This window comes from Microcaecilia unicolor, chromosome 9 (genome assembly GCF_901765095.1).
Source record: "Microcaecilia unicolor chromosome 9, aMicUni1.1, whole genome shotgun sequence".
In the NCBI taxonomy this organism is placed as follows: Eukaryota; Metazoa; Chordata; class Amphibia; order Gymnophiona; family Siphonopidae; genus Microcaecilia; species Microcaecilia unicolor.
The window spans coordinates 144,326,584-144,348,669 of record NC_044039.1 but is presented as its reverse complement, the minus strand read 5'-3'; the positions used below and the strand labels follow the sequence as shown (position 1 = coordinate 144,348,669).

Below are 22,086 nucleotides of genomic sequence, written 5' to 3'. Positions count from 1 at the left end.
TGACCACTGGGGGAGTAAGGGGTGGTCATCCCCGATTCCTTCCGGTGGTCATCTGGTCATTTCGGGCGCCTTCTTGTGCCTTGGTTGTGAGAAAAACATGGCTAGGTAAAGTCGTCCAAGTGTTCGTCAGGGATGTCCTTGTTTCTTTCCAAAAGTCGTCGTCAGCAATTCCCATACTCTGCCCTGCCACCAGCACCAGCTTCTTCTCTGTACTGTGGCCCGCCTCTGAGGAAACAGGATGTTACTTCAGAGAGGAGGACCGCAGTAGAAAGAAAAAGCCAGTGACAGCAGCAGAGCAGCGTATGGAAATCAGTGCCTGCAACTTTTAGAAAACCAAAAAAAGAAGGTACACTCGAGGAAGGGGACTGAGGAAGGAAGGGGTGAGATGCCAGACCGCGGCTGGGGGGGGAGGGGGGAGAGAGAGAGAGAGAGTGTATGTGTGAAGGGAGAGATTTTGGGCAGGGGGGGGGGCACCTTCTCATCCTTGTGTCAGGCATTAGACTGCCTTGGGCCGCCCTGGCTGACTCATATGCAAAACTTGTTTCTGTAGAGGGAGCCCACAAAATTGGACACAAAATTAAAGCTAACCTAGGTGCAAAGCCTAGAACACTATTACACTGTATTTATTAGAAAACAGCTTTGTGAATGAAACCATGAGGGAAATGTATATGAGGAACTTTGCTCTCATAGTTATATCTAATAAAAATAAGCCGAAAAGGAAAAAACTTCATATGGAAAGCACAGTCTCTGGTATAAGGCCACTTACCCCCACAAAAGGAAATGCCTGCAATACTGATCGTAAGTAGCATTGGGATGGAGATTTTCAGGTAACCCCATTCAGCTTTATTGTCCCCGGTCCAAACTGCACCTGAAAATACCAATTAGAGAATTAAATCTTTAAACAGCATGACTTTAGCAGTTGGTGAGATTACTGTGACATTCACTAATCTTGTAATTTATTCTTCTGTATCATTGGTCTACTTTTTATTTATTATTACAAATTTGATCTACTGCCACTCCATATGAGGACCATAGCGGTTAGTGCTAAAAACAATTCATAATGCAAGCACATAGATAGTAACAAAATAATATCTTCATTGGAGCACACAAACAAACAAAAAAAAACAACAACAACAAAAAGCCCAACTTCAAAATAAAACCCAACAACTTTTACCCAACAGTTTCCAAGAACAGTCAGGCCTGAATTTCTGGGATTGAAGGTGGATTGTCACCTGACAACTGAAAAAATGAATGATATTTCATTAGAGAGGCACAAAATAAAATGAATGCCTGCTGTCTCACTGATGCCAGCTTGAATGGCCAAAAGAAGGTTTTGGGAAGACAGAAGGATCCTACAAGCTGATAAAACAGTGATGTAGCTATGGGTTGGCCTGGGCCCACCCGTTCAGGGCTCAGGCCCAGTCAAATTTGGTGCTCTCAGCCAGAATTCTTCCAACCTGTGCAACTAGCAGCACTGTCCCGGGGCAGCCACCATCAGCAACCTTGTCTCCCCCCTCCCTCCCAACACATGCTCAGTTTTCTCGCATGTATACATGGGCAAAAACTATGCATGCTCAGGGGCCAGTGATGGCAGCAGTTCTGGGACAGTGCTACTGGCTGCCCAGATTGGAATTGTTCTGTCTGGGAGTAGGTCTTCAACTGATGGAGCTTTGGGATTCCCACCAGCTCAGGTATTTCTATTTTCAGTTTGCGGGGCGAGAAGGGCGGGGACCATAGGCGCCCGGTATAAGGGGCTTGGACAGGCTAAGCCTCCCCTGCTGTGCTCTGAGGGGTTTAAATTGTTGATTTACCTCCATCCTCACAGCAGGAGCTGCAGTGAAAGCCCTCTAGCCTTGTGTAACCAATTGTAGAAATTGGTTTATGGTTTGTTTACCTTACTGCTGGGAGAGCAGGGGAGGGGGGGGGGGTGGCTGGAGGTGTCCTGTGTTGCCAGGGAGATATTTAACGAGGATGACTTCCTGACCTGCACTGAGAACAGATAGCAGCAGATACTGGGCCAGCATGATCAGAAAAAAAGTCACCAGACAACAAAGGTAGAAAAGATTATTTTATTTTCATTATAGTGTTTGGAATATGTCCACTTTGAGAATCAGGTGCTCAACATTAAAAGTTTATATTTATTTACTTATTTATGGCATTTTATACCACATTAAACATGAATTAGGGTGTTTTGTGGCTCTTCATGAGAATTGTGATGATATGATCCCTTGTTTCATATTGTTGACGGTCTGCATTTTCCGTATGGGTGGTATATTGGTGTATTAGGTTCCGCCCAGTGTAATATTTATGGTATAGTAAGGTTCTGAGTGTGTTTTTGCACAAAGTTGTGCATACTGTTTTGCAGTTGAGCGATTGTGCTTAGAATATGCTTTGAGCAACCACTTTATTCTTTGACATATGATACATATCTAATATCTAAATTTAATAAAAGGTATTAATTGTGACTTTTATTTTTATTTATTTTTTCTGTGTGTTATCAGACAATTATGGATTTAAGCTCCACCCCTAACCCCACCCCCTTTAGCCTCCCCAAACAGTTGGGCCACCGACCGCCTATGGCGGGGACAGCAACGAAATTTCAAGCCCACCCTAAATAAGCCATTGGCTATGTCACTGTAAAAAAAACAAAAAACCCAGATCTGATAAATGTGCAGTTCTTTGGTGGTTCAGGGACTTATATAATGTGTCAGGACTACGATTTCAAATTTAATCTGCAACCTGAGAGGCAGTTTACACAATTTCTCCAGAATCAGAGAAACATGTGTTGCCTATTACATCCTGATATAATCCCAGTTTAAAGCTATACAGAAAATACAGCATGAAGATACAAATACATGCGTACTACTACAGCATAGTGTTAACCTTTACAGCTAATCTGCCTTAGAGGGAAGGGGGAATGTTGCCTAGCAACTTGGGATCTGTAAATGACGCCTCCCATGTAGTAACCAAAAGAAAGGTGGTGTATCAAATCCTATCCCCTTACTTCCCTTGTGCCATACATTCCCTTTAGCCTAACAACCCTATTAAGTTTTCCAGTAACCTAAATTCCACCCAAGCAGCTCATGAAGGAGGTGGTCCACAATTAGCTGCTGGATCCCATATCTTCTGAAGTGGATCCTCCTTATCTGGTGGTCCTTTATTACTACTACTAGTAAAATTAATAATAATAATAATAATAATTTCTATAGTGCTACTAGATGTACACAGCACTGTACATATTATAAGCAAGAACATATTGCCCACCTTCTGCTTTTATCATCTCACCATCTCTTATCTTCTCCCTTCTCAGCTCTCAACCTTCAACATTTCCTTCCTTCCATTCAACCATCTCCATTCTATCTGAGTACAACTCACCTTCGTCACTGTCATGCCTCTCCTACTCTGTACTCTCTTGCTCCTTCTCCTGCTCTCCACTGGGGATATCAATCCTATCCTGGTCCTCCACATCAGCTCGCATCCTATTTGTGCAGATCACACGGTGATGTCTCCAATCTAATTTCTGTTCCCCTTCTTCCCTGCTTTTCTCATGTGCTCTGTGGAATGCCCGCTCTGTCTGCAACAAACGTTCCTACATCTACGACCTCTTTATCTCTCGTACTCTCCATCTGCTTGCCCTAAGACTTGGCTTTACCCTGAAGACTCTGCTTCAGCCGCGGCCCTGTGTCATGGAGGTTGCCTTTTCCCCCCCATACTCTTCACCCAGTTGGCTGTGGAGGCGGTGTCAGGCTACTACTTTCAACCTCCTGTAGATTTCAACCTCTTCCTCCACCTCAGTCTCGCTGCTTTTCTTCCTTCACTCCATCCGTCTTCACTCCACCGCCTCTCCGAGTAGCAGTCATTTATCAACCCACTGATAAATTCCTTTCTTACTGACTTTGATGCCTGGCTTCCTTTCTTTCTTGAATCTCCATCTCCTTCCCTCATTCTTGGGAATTTTAACATTCAGGCTAATGATCCTTCTAACTCTTATGCTTCACAGTTTCTCGATTTAACATCCTCTTTCAATCTTCAACTGTGCTCCACTACCCCCACTCACCAGAATGGCTTCTGTCTTGATCTTATCTTCTTCTCCAACTGCTCACTCTCCAGTTTCTGCATCTCAGCTCTCCCCCTCTCTGAACATCATCTGATAACTTTCACACTTAAACCCCCCCCCCCCCCCCCCCAGTCAAGACCAATCTCAACCAATACATTTAGGAATCTTCAGGCTATTGACCCTTCTACTCTGTCCTCCAGTGTTTCAAATCTCTTCTCAACCACTAAGCTATCCTAGTCTGTCAATAAGGCTGTCTCTTCCTATACTACTACTCTCTCCTCTACTCTGGATAATCTCACTCCTCCCATTCCCCGTTCTGTAAGGCGTACCAAACCCCTGCCTTGGCTGACCTCTAGAATCCACTACCTACATTCCTGTGTCCGCTCTGCTGAACGCCTTTGGCTGAAATCCCTTGCCCATGCTAACTTCATACTTTTCAAATTCTTGCTGACCTCCTTCCAGTCTGCTCTTTCACTTGCCAAACAGGACTACTACATCCAGTTAACAAATTGTCTTGGCTGAAACCCTCAACATATCTTTGCCACCCTGAACTCTCTCCTCAAAGTGCCTTCACCTCCAACTCCCCCTTCACTTTCTCCCCAGACTCTGGCTGAGTACTTTCATAAGATTAAACTTTAATTCTCATCCAAGTCACCTCTACCTCTCCTTCCCTTAGTCCATTCTCTCAACCCTCCTTCAAACCCTTCCTCCTTTTCTGAAATCAGTGAAGAGGAGACTGCACATTTTCTTTCCTCCTCAAAACTAACTACCTGTTCCTCTGATCCTATTTCCACTCATCTACTTAGATAAAAGGATAACAGTAGGAGAGGTAGTGCTGTCATATCCTCAATTTTTCACATTCCACTGCAACTGTTCCGGATGCCTTCATACATGCCATAGTTACAACACTCCTCAAAAAACCTTCATTGGACCCTACCTGTCCTTCCAACTATCAGCCCATCTCTCTCCTCCCTTTTCTATCCAAGATACTTGACTGTGCTGTTCACCGCCATTGTCTTGACTTTCTTTCATCTCAAGCTATTCTTGATCCACTTCAACCTGGCTTTTGCCCTCTTCATTCAACTGAAACAGCACTTGCTAAAGTCTCCAATGACCTATTTCTGGCCAGATCCAAAGGTCTCTATTCTATCCTCATCCTTCTCAATCTGATGCTTTTGACACTGTTGATCACTGCCTTCTCCTTGATACATTGTCCTCACTTAGATTTCAGGGATCTGTTCTTTTCTGGTTTTCTTATCTCTCCCATTGTACTTTTAGTATATTCTCTTGTGGATCCTCCTCCACTTCTATCCCACTATCAGTTGGTGTACCTCAGGGACCTGTCCTGGGACCTCTTCTTTTCTCAATTATCCTTCTTCCCTTGGTACCCTGATCTCATCTCACAGTTTTCAGTATCACCTTTAAGTTGATGACTCCCAGATCTACCTCTCCACACCAGAAATTTCAGCAGAAATCCAGGTCAACGTATCAGCCTGCCTATCTGACATTGCTGCCTGGATGTCTCACTGCCATCTGAAACTAAACATGACCAAGACTGAGCTTCTTATCTTTCCCCCTAAACCAACCTTTCCTCTTCCCCCATTCTCTAACTCTGTGGATAACACTCTCATCCTCCCTGTCTCATCAGCTCGTAACTTTGGGGTCATCTTCGACTCCTCCTCTGTACATATTCAATGGACTGCTAAAACCTGTCACTTCTTTCTCTATAATATCACCAAATTTGTCCTTTCCTTTATCAGCACACTAACAGAACCCTTATCCACACTCTTATCACCTCTCGCTTAGACTATTGCAAATTGTTTCTCACAGATTTTCCACTAAGCCATCTTTCTCCCCTTCAATGTGTTCAAAACTCTGCTGCACGACTTATATTCCGCCAGTGTCACTATGCTCATATTAGCCCTCTCAAGTCACTTCATTGGATCCCTACCCATTTCCACGTACAGTTCAAACTCTTCTTATTGACTTACAAGTGCATCCACTCTGCAACTCCTCAGAACCTCTCCACTCTTATCTCTCCCTACACTACTCCCCGGGAACTCCGTTCACTGGGTAAATCTCTCTTATCTGCACCCTTCTCCTCTACTGCTAACTCCAGACTCTGTTCCTTTTATCTTGCTGCACCATATGCCTAGAATAGGCTTCTTGAGCCAGTACGTCAAGCTACATCTCTGGCCGCCTTCAAATCTAGGCTAAAAGCCCACCTTTTTGATGCAGCTTTTAACTCCTAACCCTTACTCACTTGTTCTGTACCCATGTTTTATCATTCCCACCTTAGTAATTCCCTTATCCCTTATTTGTCCTGTTTGTCTGTCGAGTAGGGACTGTCTCTTCATGCCCAGTGTACAGCACTGCGTACGACTAGTAGTGCTATACAAATGATAAGTAGTAGTAGTACTTTTCTAAGATTTTGTACCTGGGGCAATGGAGGATTAAGTGACTTGCCCAGGGTCACAAGCAGTTCCCCAGGATTGCAGTTCACTGCACTAACCATTAGGCTACTCCTCCAAAAATTACAAAGTGCTGCAGTGGGGTTTGAACCAGCATCCTCCAGGTCACTGCTTTAGCCCTCTCCAATATTGTACAAAGGTGCCATTAATTTTTGCCATTGAGCTTTTCTTGTATTTTATCTTAGTTGCTGCAGTAGCTTCTAGTTGATGACTCCCAATTTCTGCAAAGTGCTTGCCTTGTTAACATGCAGCGTGATGGAGGAGTGCTAGACTGGCTTTTAGGCTTTCTGCTGCAGTTGCTCTTCCCACTTCACTTCAGAAGCTTTAATCTACATAGACAAAACATGAAAAATGCCAATGCCAACCAGGATGTCATCTCTGTGGGACAGCACTTTAAAAAACCAGAACACTGCATCAATGATTTTATGGTGAGAATGCTAAAAGGAAACTAAGACAATCCAGCAACATAAGACCTTTGAAGTCAAAATGATGGAATATTTTAACACCCACCAGACAGGACTCAACAATGATCTGGGTTTTCTAGCCCATTACAAACCATAAAATTCTATTGCTTTGTCACCTCTTATCTACTATTCGTCTCTTCCTGTCTCTCATCCACACATTTCAGCACAGTACTGTAATGAATACTGACGCTCACCATAGCGCTGCGAGCCAGCAAAGAAAGACCGTGTGAGGACAAAGGGTCTCTCTATCCCTCCAGAGCGTTGAATTATTCCTTCTGCACTCGCCATTTGCTTGCAAATTATAGAGAAAATAAACAGGTAAATCATCAAATCAGTCCTACCTATCATGTTTTCTTTATAGTATTAAGCAGCGGCGTACCAAGGGTGGGGCGGTGGGGGTGATCCGCCCCGGGTGCAAGCTGCTGAGGGGGTGCAGAGAGCAGCTGCGCATCTGTCGGCTCCGCTGGTTCCCTGATCCCTCTGCCCCAGAACAGGTTACTTCCTGTTCCGGGGCAGAGGGAGCAGGGAGCCACGCGGCTGCTTCCAGCAGCTAAAAATGCACCCGGGGGGGGGGGGGGGGGTTTGATGCGCCGGGAGGGGGGTGCGCATTGGCGATCCGCCTTGGGTGGCAGCCGATCTAGGATTGTCACTGGTATTAAGGTGTAAGAGCTGCCATGCTGAACTAGACAAACAATTTTTTTCTGAACCAGCCCCAGGACATTCTGGATGCCTCACAGTAATTTAGCAGCTTGAGTTTTGAGTGCATGGAAAGGGATTGACCCTTTTCCAACACCTAGTCAATTTCACACTGGTCTCATTGATTATTACTCTAAACCACTGCCAATCATTCCCCCTCACCATGTGAAACATCAGTTCAGGAAGGCATTCTTAGCTCCTTATTGCTTTAAGTGGAGCTTTTCCAGTCCCAAAAACATCAGTGACAGGGATCAGATATGAGATGGCTGTGACATCAGTGAGTCCATGGCCTCAGTGTGCGAGCCCCAGTGCCATAGCGAGGGTGCCTGACACCCGGGGCGGGTCGCCGCTGCGCACCCCCCCCCCCCGGGTGCAGGGCACGGCGCCCCCCCTCTGGAGCGCACCCCCCCCCCCGAAACACACCCTACCTTGCAGCAGGGGGCAGGCGGAAGGGCCGATCCGCCCCCAGTGCACGTCACTGGGAGTTGCGTCTGCTCTGCTGCTTCCCTGCTTTCTCTGCCCCGGAACAGGAAGTAACCTGTTCCGGGGCAGAAAGAGCAGAGAACCAGCGAGCCGACAGCCCCCCAGCGCATGCACCTGGGGCGAACCGCCCCACTGCCCCCCCTTCCTACGCCACTGGCGAGCCCTGTGCATTCTCAGTGGAAAGCAGCCCACCCCTTTCTAAACACAGTAGATATATCTCTAACAATCCTCTGCAGAACATGCAACATCTTTTGCTGATCACTAGTGAGTGCAATAGAGAGGTACATGTGAACCTCTCTGCTCTCTGTAGGGCTATGGACACTGCACAACTCTTATCCATCAAAGAGTGAGAAATCAAATCTCAATCCAAAACCCAGACCTTCTGTATGAAAATGGGCTCATCACATCCATTAATCTCTCCTGACACATAGCAAGGCAAGAAAGGGAATCAGGAAAGTAAGGAAAGTATTCTCTCCTATTCTAGGTGTAGTGAAAAAAGCATAGGGACGGTGATCAAAAGTTTTAACACAGACAAACGTGTGTATTTCTGTCTATACTTGGGGTTTGATTACTGGCCAAGGCTTAAATTAGAGTATATATGCTGGGTGACACTATGGGGGAGGGTTTGGTGCAGGGATGGATAAGCAAACTGGGATTTAATTTTGAAAAACCCTGTGTGAATGCAACTGCAAAGTATATGGGTAATCTGTACCTGTGCTGTGAACACCTAGCCCTGGGGCTCAATTCATTTTTTGACAGGTCCTCCATTGTAATATTAATACATTTGTAAACTTGCACAAATGCTGCCCCAGGTGGTTCTGACTGTAGAGGAAACTAGCACATAAGAAGAACTACCTAACAACTCCTACTGCACAGGGGGTGGGGAGAACAGACAGAACTGTGTGGACGCTTATGGCTCTGGTTCTGCCGTCCCCGCCTCCACACACTCTCTGCCATCAACAGGAATCTGCCTTGTGAGAAGCGCCATTACTAGGGCTGCATGAGCAGTGTGAGTGCACAGGGCGTAAATACTGCTCACAGCCAAACTATCTCCTTTCATTGGTGGCGGTGCATTGGGAGAGCAGGGGTGAGGGTGGGCATGTCGTACAGAGTACAACTATAGTTCAGTATAGTCCTGCCTGGGAACTACTCATTAGCACATACGAGAGAGTGCCTCTTAAACATTTGAGGCCCGATATTCAGCTGACGGCAATCAGTATACTGCTGACTGCCATCGGCGTTAAACCCAGAAATTCAATGTCAGGCCATGTCCGGGCACTGGCACTGAATTTCCAGGTTTCTGGAGCCGGCTAATGCATAGCCAGTTAAGTGCAATATTCAGCTATGGGTTAGTGCATAAAGATAGGACTGACTTTTATTTGGCCCTATTTACGTGGTGGTTAAGAGCTGAATATCAGCACTTAACCGGTCAAATGCTCCCTGTATACTCTTTGGAAGACTGCTGTACCTGATAGAAACCATACAGATTGTGAAGATCTCGGTGTTCCCAGCCACCATAGTGTACGGTGTCCTTTGGCATAGTCAGTTCCGGTCCGTTGAAGACAGAAGGCTCATTCATGTCATTCCATACAAAGAGGATGTCGGTGGAACCCTACAGTGCAACAAGTTGCTAAAAGTAATTAATTATACTTTGATACTGTAATAACCCCCTGGCTAGTACCCTCCAGCACCCCATCCCCTCTCACAATTCTTACTTAGCCAAACTGACTGGAGTGTTAGCACTAGATAGTATAAACCAAGACAGTCTCATTGGACTACACGTGCACCATGCATTAAAAAAAAAGCCGCTACATAGATATAATTCTGCAGGCTGATACTCAAAACTACTTATGCTGTTGGCAGCAGGTATCGACCATATAAGTGTTTTTCTTCCAAACTTCCAGGCTGTGGAACACAAATTCTGGCTGTTCAAGTTGTGGAATAATCAGAATCTTTTTATCTATCTCAGTTGGGGAAGGGTGGGGCTTAGAGTTACATGAAGAGCGATAAAGATCAACCGCTCTCCCCCTAATTCTAGAAACTTGCTCACTCAAATTTAGGCTTAGCACACAAATTTGCATGCATAATTTATAGAATGAGATTAGATGTGTGCTCAACTTAATTTAATAATTGGTTGTTAATTGGAGCTAACAGCCTTATTATTGGCTTTAATACAATATAGTCTTATTTCTGTATATACTGCAAGGTTCAATGCGGATAACAATATAAGAAGCAAAACATCATGAAGTACAAATCACCTTATGACATACCAAAATAGTGCGAGATTAAATATCTTGGTTTAAATATTTCCTAAAAAGATAGGTTTTTAAACATTTTCTAAATGCTAGATAAGAACCTATTCTCCTTATGGTAATCGACACACAATTCCAAATATGTACAACTTGGTAATGAATAGTAAGCTCTTTTCGAACGATAGGGTTTCGGATTAGAAAGAAATATAGTAAACATTTCTGGCAGATTTACAGATTTCTTTCTCCAAAGAAAATATAATACATTTAAATAAGATGGAGATAGACCAGACAACATTCTGTAAACCAGGCTGCAGATTTTAAACTCTATTTGTGTACCAGTAGGGAGCCATGCAGAGGCATGACTACTGAAATGATGGGATGGAAAAAAATCAACCTAGCCGCCATGTTTTGTATGGTTTAATTTTGTCAACAGCAGCTTTGTTCTACCAGTATAAAACAGTTACAGTAATTCAGTTGTGAGACCAATAAACTTTGAACCACTAGTTGAAAAACCTGAAAATCCAACAAATTTCTGATTCTACGCAACGTTTTCATTAAGAGAAAGGATTTTTTAAAGCAACGAAGATATCTGCAGCACTGGTGTAAGCTGACTATTAAACAATACTCCTAAAATTTTAAGTTGGGACTCAGATTTAAATTTTAAGCCATACATTCCAAATTTGGTCAACCTGACCAATCAATAAAAATGTAGTCTTATATTTATTTAATTTTAAGAAATGATATGCTATCCATCTCTCAAGCTGTCGAACACAATTTATAATACTACACGAGGTCACAGTAGGTACCGCTGACTGGTATCAATATGGTTAAGTCATCTGAGTAAGTAAGAATCTTATAACCAGCTGATGAAAGCATATTACTCAGTGGCGTAGCCAGACTGCCAATTTTGGGTGGGTCTGAACCCAAAGTGGGTGGGCACAAAATTTTCTCTCTACCCCCCCCCCCCCCAGCAAACTTTAGTCACACTAATCAGATGCATTTGTCACACAGGGGAAAAGTGCTGCTTTTCAGTGCATCAGGTTTCAGAAAATAATTTATTTAATAGCCTAACACCCAGTGGCGTTCCTAGGGGCGCTGACACCCGGGGCGGATCGCCAATGTGCCCCGCCCCCCCCCCCGGGTGCAGGGCCCCGCCCCCCGTGCAGCGTGACCCCCCCCGGCGAAGGGACACCCCACCCCGGCGAAGGAACCCCCTGGGTGCACGCCGCTGGGGGGGTGCTGCGCGCCGGTCAGAATCGTTCGTTTCCATGCTCCCTCTGCCCCAGAACAGGTTACTTCCTGTTCCAGGGCAGAGGGAGCATGGAAACGAACGACGCTGCCCGGCGCGCGGCACCCCCCCAGCGGCGTGCACCCGAGGCGGACCGCCCCCCCCCCTTGGTACGCCACTGCTAACACCCTTTTCAATGAGCTTTCAGAGGCCAAAACCTCCTGCCTCAGGTCAGTATAATGCTGTTATGGTATCCTCTCCTGACCTAAGGAAGTATTGGTCTCTGAATCGTTATTAACACAGATACCATATTACTTGATCCTAAATTAAAAATAAAATTATTTTCTTTACCTTTGTTGTATGGCCATTTACTTTTTCTCATTGTGTTGCTCCCAGTCTCTAGATTCTGCTTTCCTACATTTTCGCTTAACTCTTCTGCGCCATTTGTCATTTTTCTCTCCTTTTTCTTTACTTTCTTCAATATTTTTCTGCCTCTCTCTCTCTCTGTCCAGATTTAATTAATTCATACTATCCATTCTTTAATTTCCTTCATCTACCTATGGCTTTTCATCTTTTTCTCACCTTTGTTCTCCCCCATGCCCCTTCCTCTTATTCTCCAGTCTCTCTCTACTCCCCTTTTCCATCCAGCAGCTCTCCTCTTTCTCTCCCCATCCTTCCAGTGTCTCCACTCATTCTCTCACTATCCTTCCAACGTCTCCCCTCTTTCTTTCTGCATCCTTCCATCCAGTATCTCCTCTTTCTCCCTACCCTTCCATCCACTCACCTACCCTCTCTCCTGATCCTTCCATCTAATGTCTTCTCTCCCCCTCCTTCTATCCAGTGTCTCTCTCCCCCTCCTTCTATCCAGTGTCTCTCTCCCCCTCCTTCTATCCAGTGTCTCTCTCTCTCTCTCTACCCTTTTCTGTTCAGTGTCCCTTCTCTCTCCACATCCTTCCAATCTCTCCTCTTTCTCTCTGTATCCATTCATCCATCTCCCCCTTTCTCTCCCCATCCTTCCATCGTGTCTTTCTCTCCACATCCTTCCATCTGTTTTCCCTCTTTCTCTCCCCATCCTTCCATCCGTCTACCCCCTCTCCCGATTCTTCCATCCAGTGTCTCTCTCTCTATCCCATTCTTTCCATCCAGGCCCGCCCGCCCAACACAGATCTGCCAAGTCTCCCGCGAAACATGCAGCGCCAGCTCCCATTTCCGACCACTGCTGCTTCTCCTGTTGAGCAGCAGCGGCCGCTGCTGTTTCTCCTGTTGAGCAGCAGAGGCCACTACAAAAACAAAAGAGGTAATTTAAACAAGCAAAAATGCTTTTAAAAAGCAAGCGCGGCACCGCAGGCAGCCATCAGGCATTGGCTGTCGGCTCTGCAGCTGCTCCTCTCGCCTCTCACGTCAGTGCGCTCCTCCGGGGTCTTACTCCAGGGGCAGTGACGTGAGAGGCGAGAGGAGCGGCTGCAGAGCTACTACTACTACTACTACTATTTAACATTTCTATAGCGCTACAAGGCGTACGCAGCGCTGCACAAACATAGAAGAAAGACAGTCCCTGCTCAAAGAGCTTACAATCTAATAGACAAAAAAAAAAAAAATTAAGTAAGCAAATCAAATCAATTAATGTGAACGGGAAGGAAGAGAGGAGGGTAGGTGGAGGCGAGTGGTTACAAATGGTTACGAGTCAAAAGCAATGTTAAAGAGGTGGGCTTTCAGTCTAGATTTAAAGGTGGCCAAGGATGGGGCAAGACGTAGGGGCTCAGGAAGTTTATTCCAGACGTAGGGTGCAGCGAGACAGAAGGCGCGAAGTCTGGAGTTGCCTGATTGCTGCCTGCAGTGCCGCGCTTGCTTTTTAAAAACATTTTTGCTTGTTTAAATTACCTCCTTTGTTTTTGTAGCAGCTGCTGCTGCTCAACAGGAGAAGCAGCAGTGGCCGGAAATGGGAGCTGGTGCCGCGTGTTTCGCGGGAGACTTGGCAGGTCCGTGTTGGGTGGGTGGGCCTGGAGGGAAAGTGGCTGGGTCTGGGCCCATCCAGGCCCACTCGTGGCTACGCCCCTGGCAACCAGACTAGCACCGATTGGAGGGTCATGAAAGACGGCCCACCCATAGCTACGCCCCTGATATTACCTAAGCACATTAAACACAGTTGCAGTACTGCAAAAGACGGCTTCCAAGAAGATGAGAGGGATTTCTGAAATCTTACTATATATGATCTTTGACTTAAAAAAACCCTCAAACCATCGTAAAACTTACTCTCTATCCCAACAGAACTTAATATTGACAATATAAGACCATGATCTACCAGGTCAAAGGCACAAGATAAATCGAACGGTAATACAGCTTTCTGACCTTTCCCTAATATTGATTTTCCCTCTGCCAGAATAGCCCCAATTACTGACTCAGTGCTATGATGTTTCCAGAATCCCGACTGTGAAACATGCAAAACATTGAATCTATCCAGATGTGCTATTAATTGGGAGATCACCAAACCCTCCATAATTTTAGTGAATAATGGTATTGATGCAATGGGTCTATAATTAGAGACCTCATGTGCTTCCATCGCAGAGCTCTTAATTACAGGAGTAAGAACAATGTTTCCCCCATTAAGTGGAAAACTACCATTTTTGAGTTGATCATCCAACCATTGCTTCAATAGTACAAAAAGGAATTGTGGAGCCTCCCTAATTACATACGGAGGACAACTGCCCAGTGAACAATACGACAAACTATACTTTGTGAAAAGAGCTCTTAATTCAGTCTCATTAACAAGCTCAAAACCAGTTCAGAGTCTGTCCGCAGGACTACCAAACTCAACTTGAGTTCTAAACTTATCATAATCTGAAGACCAATTAGCAGTAGCGGCTGCAGCTGTCCTTAGTCGCTATTCTAGAAGCTGTGTGCGCAAATTCTATCATACGCAACTTCTAGAGGGGCATGGGAAAATGCGTATGGATTACCTTTATGATACCTGGTCGCGAGGGGGTCTAGGATTACCCTGTATTAAACGGTATAATCAAGCCTGTTTATTAAGACACCATCAAGACTGGATATTTGTCTCTGATCAATTCACACCAGTACACTGGGAACAGGCACTGTTTGACCTGTGGCATTTAAATTTTCTTTTGCAGGTCTGAACTGAGAGTTTGCCACTGACATGCCATAATAGTATATTGCTGCAACCTTTAAGAAATATCTGGAGGGAGCTTTTGCACTTTTGGAATCAGAATCCTAATGTTAGTGATATGTTGCCATGTAGGAAAATGCTGATTTTGTACCGGGAATGGACTCTGGTCTCTTTAGAAGACAGGCTTATTTTTGAAAGAGAAGGGTGCCCATCTTTCGACACAAATTGCAAGATGGGCGTCCTTCTCACAGGGTCGCACAAATCGGCATAATCGAAAGCCAATTTTGGGCATCCTCAACTGCTTTCCATCGAGGGGACGACCAAAGTTCACGGGGGCGTGTCGGAGGCGTAGCAAAGGCAGGACTGGGGCGTGCCTAACATATGGGCGTCCTCGGCCGATAATGTAAAAAAGAGAGACGTCCCTGACGAACATTTGGACGACTTTACCTGGTCCTTTTTTCTTACAACTAAGCCACAAAAAAGTGTCCTAAATGACCGGATGACCTCCCCTTACTCCCCCAGTGGTCACTAACCCCCTCCCACCCTCAAAAAAAATTTAATATTTTTTCCAGCCTCTATGCCAGCCTCAGATATCATACCCAGCTCCATGACAGCAGTATGCAGGTCCATGGAGCAGTTTTAGTAGGTGCAGTGCACTTCAGGCAGGCGTACCCAGGCCCATTCCCCCCCTACCTGTTACACTTGAGGTGTAACGCCTTGTAGCGCTATAGAAATGCTAAATAGTAGTAGTAGTAAATGTGAGCCCTTCAAAATCCACCACAAACCCACTGTACCCACATCTAGGTGCCCCCCCCTTCACCCATAAGAGCAATGGTAGTGGTGTACAGTTGTGGGGAGTGGGTTTTGGGGGGGCTCAGCGCACAAGGTAAGGGAAATGGAAATGGGACTTGATATTACGCCTTTCTGAGGTTTTTGCAACTACATTCAAAGTGGTTTACATATATTCAGGTACTTATTTTGTACCATGGGCAATGGAGGGTTAAGTGACTTGCCCAGAGTCACAAGGAGGGAGCTATGTACCAGGGAGCTTTTTCTGCAGTGCCCCCTAGGGTGCCCGGTTGGTGTCCTGGCATGTCAGGGGGACCAGTGCACTACGAATGCTGGCTCCTCCCACAACCAAAGGGCTTGGATTTGGTCGTTTCTGAGATGTGCGTCCTCGGTTTCCATTATTGCAGAAAATCAGGGACGACCATCTCCAAGGATGACCTAAATTTTGCGTTTGCGTCCCCAACCGTAGTATCAAAACGAAAGATGGACGCCCATCTTGTTTCGATAATACAGGTTTCCCCGCCCCTTCGCCGGGATGTCCTGCGAGGACGTCCTCAGGAAACCTTAGGCGCCCCTTTCGATTATGCCCCTCAATATGACTCAGGTATCACTTTGCTTGAGCATCTTCTCAATGAGGAGAGAACAATTTATTCCTTTTTGGAATTACAGCAAAGACTTTCTCTAACTGAGAAGGACCATATTATTATACTAGCTTAGATCAATCAGCATAGATCTTAAGTATAACTTGGAGGGGGTGAATATATGTCACAGCTAGAGGCCTCTATTGCCCAATGCTCCAAGTGTCAGTGGGGGGGGGGGGGACGGACGGACAAAACTTTCTTTCATGCCTTTTGGAGATGTAGTGGTATCCAGGCTTTTTGGAGGATACTTCATAGATACCTGGGGAATGTTTTTGGCCAACGTATAGTTTTTTCTTAGAAGTGAGTTCTGTTGGCTAAATGGGAAGCTTATGGGATTCCTGATAAAGCCTCTCGCTTATTTCTCAGTAAGACCTATGCATTGGGGAAGAAGTGAATACTTAATCATTGGTTGGAGGATGTGCCTCCATCTTTTTGGTATTGGAGGAACAGATTACATGCTTTAATGTTATGGGAAGCTCTAGCGGCTCTTGGTTCCCAACAAAGATAAAAGGCTTTTTTGTCCATTTGGAACTATTATTTGCAAGCTCTCTCACATAAGGCAAGAAGTGCAGTACTGAATAAATTCCGGAGCACAGCCTGATTTCTTAATCACCTAATGATGAGCTGGGATGGGGTCCTCTGCCTGGGGGGGGGGGGGTGGAGATGCTGGGGATGGGAGGATAGGGAAGTCCTTGATATATTCATGCTGTGTAAAGATGGCATGGAGTCATAAGAATCCAGACACAGGCCATCAAATTGTATTATGAATGGATACAGGTAATGGGGATAGGTGGCAGGAGATTGTTCATAAAATCGGGATCATATATTCCTTTTGTTTTTTTTATGTAATATGGTGCTTTGCTCACTCTTATTTAATCGTTTACTGGTTATCACACATTTTACTGTCGACTTTTCTTTCTACTGTTGTTCAGCAGTTTGCTGTACTGTTGTTTTGATCCTAAATAAAAACCATTACAACTTAAAAAGAGGAAACAGAGATGAGGTGGGAAACTACAGGCTAGTAAGTCTAACCTTGGTGGTGTGAAAGACAATGGAGACGCTATGGAAGAAAAGGATAGTGAATTTCTACAGTCCAATGAGATGCATGCTTCACCAAAGACAGATCATGCCAATCTTATTGATTTCTTTGACAAGGTGATGAAAGAACTGGATCAAGGACATGTACTGGATGTGGTCTACTTGGATTTCAGCAAAGCTTTTGATACTGTTCCTCACAAAAGACTTGTGAATCAATTTAGCAGCTTGAGCATAGGATCCAAAGTGCACTAGATCAAAAATTGGTTGATTGACAGGCAACAGGGGATGGTGGTAAATGGAATTCAGTCAGAAAAAGGAAAGGTGAAGAGTGTGGTGCCTTATGAATCCTTCCTGGGGCCAATTCTACTCAATATTTTTGTGAGCAATATTGTTGAAAGATTAGAAGAAAAAGTATGCACTTTTTTGCAGATGACATGAAGATTGGCAACAAAGCAGACACTTTGGAGAGAGTGGAAAGCAGGAGAAGTGATCTACAAAAATTAGAAGCATGTGTTAATGCTTGGCAGGTAATCTTTAATGTGAAAAACAGCATTTCAAATTCTCTCTTATTGCATGTTCTGAGAACTTAACCTCAAGTATTCCCCACCTAAGGGTTTTCCTTCTAATGCTGTCTTTATAGATTGGCCACTGGAGCTCTCCTTCCTTGCATGTACATCTCTCGGCAAACAGTCTAGATTTTTCTTGTGCTCACCAGCCAACTGCTTAATTAGTGTCAAGTGCCCAACTGCCTTCAACTACGGGCTGAGCCCTTGCTTCTCTACTACTATAGATCCCAGACTGCTCGCCCCTGGGAACTCATTTCTTGTCAATTCAGGAATCCCAGGAACTACAACTCTCAGTGTAGGCTCACTTTCTTTCATAGCTCTGCTAGCTGCTCTGGAGCTTCTACCAATATAAAAACAGTGGTGTAATATCTAGCACACAGAATATACATAATAAAAGCATCTTCAGCAATAATACAAAACAAACAAAAATAATAATATGTAATACCAATCAATAATCACAACATGCAACTTCATATTACATCTAAAATTTGAAGACAGAAAGCTCATTAATCCACTAACTGTATACCTAGTGATACTTCCTTCATTTTTTCCTATTCATGGAGGGCTGGTATGTAGAAAGAGAAAGGATACAAGTCTCACCCTATATGTGCTGAATGTGAACTGATCAGAGTACCAATGTCGTACTTCAGGGTTGGTGAAGTCTAGGTAACAGGATGAATCTGCAGGCACATAACAGATTTGAAATCATTCTGGCTAGAAAGGTTTATATTTTATCATTTCAGAAAGTTAGGGCCCAATATTCAAAGGATTTATGCTCCCTTTCTGAAAAAAAATACTATGCATCACAATTTCACTCAACTCCTAAATTTAGAAGCATAAAAAGTGGGTGGCAGGAGTGGATTCAGGGCGGGGAAAAGAAGTTAAGGGCTTAGGGCCAGATTCTATATATGGTGCTTAAAAAATCCACACAGAAAACATTTCCACCTAAGTGTATTCTATAAGTGGCACCTAGATTTAAGCACAGTATATACAATACCCTTAGTCGATATCCTAGCACTTAAAACTACGAGCATCCATTTACACCAATGAAAACATGATGTAAATCCCGGAATGTAGATTTAAGCGCAGAGGGCCATATTCCATAACAATACACGTATCCATGAAACACCCATTTCCCCACCCATAACCAAGCCCCTTTTTGCCTGTGCACATTAAAATTTAGGCGCAGTGCATTACAGAATACGCTTAGGGAGTTGTGTACGTAAATTCTAATTATTGCCAATTAGTGCTCATTATTGTTTGTTAAGTGCTGTTAACGCTGATTGGCTTAAGCCAATTAAGTTGCACGTGTTATAGAATACACTTAGATTTTGGCATGGAACGCTAGACATGCTATACAGAATCCAGGAGTTAGCGCTGATTCTCAATGGCAGGTCAAACTTTATAGGGTCTTTGAATAAAACTGCTTCCTCTGGAATGGTCTGTGGCCTCAAACCCTTTCATTAATTCACAATTTACTGTGTTGCTGTTTTCCCTCTGATCTGCTTTGTTTTTAGGTCAAAATGTATTTTCAGGTCCTAAGATGAATTTTCATCTGTAAATTTATGCACCTAAGTTTGGCTGAAAATAGGACACAAATTTAGGAAGCTAACATAGGAGCACAAATTTAGGAGCTCAGCTTTTTTTTTTTTTGACTATAGAGCCCTTAATTTTATTTCCTTCATAGCATCTCAAATGTTATGTTTGGAGTGCCCCTGACATCTACAAGACTTGCACTATTGATGAGAATTGTTTTTCCTACCTGGCCAGCAGATACCCACAAAATCCTCGCCTTGTCTGTTCTTCACAAAATATCCCCTCTCCTTAGCCTGGGAATACAGTGGATATTCGGGATCAATCTTGATGTGGGGATCAGAGATGACAACAAGCTGCAAATCACCAAGATAGACCAGTGTCAGGATTAATATTATCGTGAAAATGTCACATTAATGCCGAATCAAATATCTCTCTGACATCATTCCAACAATATCTCTGACACGGTTCTTCATAGCCAAGTGCCGGATATCGCACTTAACCAGTTATGTTTTCATCATGAATCTTGCTACTATCTGGGATTCTGTCAGGTACTTGTGACTTGGTGGGCTAGATGGACCATTGGTCTGACCCAGTATGGCTATTCTGATGTTCTTAAATAAACACAACATAAAAAGAACCTATCACCTGAAATGTTTGATTATTGGGAAGCTGAAATTGTTCTAGGTACTGACACCTAGACTATTTACTTATTTATTGCTTTGCTTTACTGCTCAGCTTCTCAAATTTGCTCCAAACAAGAAGAAAAACCCTGAACACCACTGTATGTCATCACCACATATCCAAAATAAATAAAACAATGAGTTTTGGGAAGCTTACAGGTCCCCCTCCTCTTATTATCTAACCTGATTCTGAATTGCAATGCAGATTTCATTGTGTAAGTGGAATGATTCAAGTTTTGATACCATAAGAAAAGATTTAACAAGGCCTAGAATAGAGCAAGTTGGGATTAGTGCTATCCGATTCAGCTAAAATGTTTTTGATTCAATTCACTCATACGAATCGATTTTTTGATTCAATTCAATTCAATTCTGTTCTTTAAGGCTACTATAAATAAATAGAAAACAAATTTCATTTTTATACCTTTGTTGTCTGGTCTTTTAATTTTTGTAATCATGTTGGTCCCAGTCACTGGTTTCTGCTTTCCTCTGTCTTCTCTTAACTCTTTTGCCAGGGTCTCCTGGTCTATTTGGTATTTCTTCTCTATCCATGTCCATCATTCAGCTCCCCTCTGTGTCCCTGCCACATTGAGAATCTCCCCTCCCTGTATCTATATTCTTGCTCTGTCTAGCAGCACCTCTCTGTGTCCCTAACTCCCCTCCCAATGTCCAGCATCACATCTCTTTGTCCCTATCCCTCCTTGTGTTCAGCTTGTCCCATTATCCCTCCTTCTTTCCTGTTCCCCCTCCTGTCCTTCCTCCCCCTGGACCAGCATCTCCCTTCCTTTGCTCTTGTCCTCCCCTTCCATCCAGTGTCTGCCCTCCTTCTTTCCCCCTTCTATCCAGCATTTGCTCTCCCTCTCTCTCCTCCTTCCATCCATGGTCTGCTATTCTTTTCTCCCCCTTCCATCTAGCATCTGCTCTCCTTCTTCCCCTTCCGTCCAGCATCTACTCTCTTTCCCTGCTCCCACTTCATTTATATAGTGGCATACACAAATAAATAGGAACAATATTTTTATTTGATGTGCTGAAACTTGGAAGAAGGCATGGCTGATGTGGCTGCAGCTTATGGATGGAACTATAGGGGGAAAGCATTAGCACAAGGAGAGAGAGAGTGATGCAAGTAGAAAAAAAATCTGTTAGGCAGTTGTGTGAGGAATGGCTATGTGTACAGATGTGTTTGTTTTAAGCAGCAGTTTGAGGCCTCCCCGTGTACTTTTTAAAACTGTTCTTCTCCAACAGCGAACAGAATCAACCAATGATTGATACACTGCTCCTGTGAGCCCCACAGCCTTCCATCTGGTGTAGTCCCGCCCCTGTGGAAACAGAAAGTTGTGTCACTGGGAAGGCTGTGCGGCCAGTGCAAGTAGTGTTACTAGCTACTCGTGCTCACTGCCGGCAAAGAACAACAGTTTTAAAAAGTACATGGCAGGAAATAGAACTATCTGATTTTTTGGAAAAACGAATCAATTTGTCAAAAACGAATCAGTGAATCAATCTGAATTGCGAATTGGACAGCACTAGTTAGGGGCGTCATCAAATGCGATATTAATGTATTCTGTCTAGCTAGCATTCTGCTTGAATTTCTTGTCTTTCCATCTTATGCCACACCTTCCGTTTTTTGCTCCGGAGAGACTCCTGCATTTTCTTGGGGCTGGGGAATTTTTCCTTATCCCAGGTAAAGTATCGCTTGCCTTCGGTGTGCTCAATGTCAAGCCAAATTACATCATAGGGGATATCATGATCATCGAAGCCAGCATCGACCGCTTTCACGTCCTTCTCGTCCTCATAGTTCCAACGGCACTGGTGGTAGCCCAGGGAGAACAGTGGAGGCAGACACTGGGTGCCTGGCAAGGGACAGAGGGACACGAAGATGATCATTCTCTTTAGATTCTGCTAACAGGTGCAAATGCAAACTTGGTTCTTTGGCAACAGTAAAGCTGACCTGTGTACTGTCCTTGAAGGTCAAATCTCAATTATTTACTACTAAGAGAGGTACAGGGCCACTGCTATCTACAGATGGAAATACTTTGTGCAAAGTAGCATGACAAATCAGATTTAATT

At 44.2% G+C, this 22,086-nt stretch overlaps 1 protein-coding gene across 2 annotated transcripts in view; it reads right to left on the bottom strand.

Moving 5' to 3' along the window:
* The window catches only part of GANC (glucosidase alpha, neutral C), a 109,422-nt gene that overhangs the window by 49,361 nt on the left and 37,975 nt on the right, over nucleotides 1–22,086 (bottom strand). For both annotated transcript variants that reach the window (XM_030214423.1, XM_030214424.1), the window contains exons 11-16: nucleotides 21,634–21,869; nucleotides 19,572–19,698; nucleotides 18,410–18,489; nucleotides 9,640–9,783; nucleotides 7,187–7,283; nucleotides 767–868 (exon numbers count right to left, since the gene is read on the bottom strand). In XM_030214423.1, coding sequence (XP_030070283.1) covers nucleotides 767–868; nucleotides 7,187–7,283; nucleotides 9,640–9,783; nucleotides 18,410–18,489; nucleotides 19,572–19,698; nucleotides 21,634–21,869 — 786 coding nt within the window. The remainder of the gene's footprint in view (nucleotides 1–766; nucleotides 869–7,186; nucleotides 7,284–9,639; nucleotides 9,784–18,409; nucleotides 18,490–19,571; nucleotides 19,699–21,633; nucleotides 21,870–22,086) is intronic.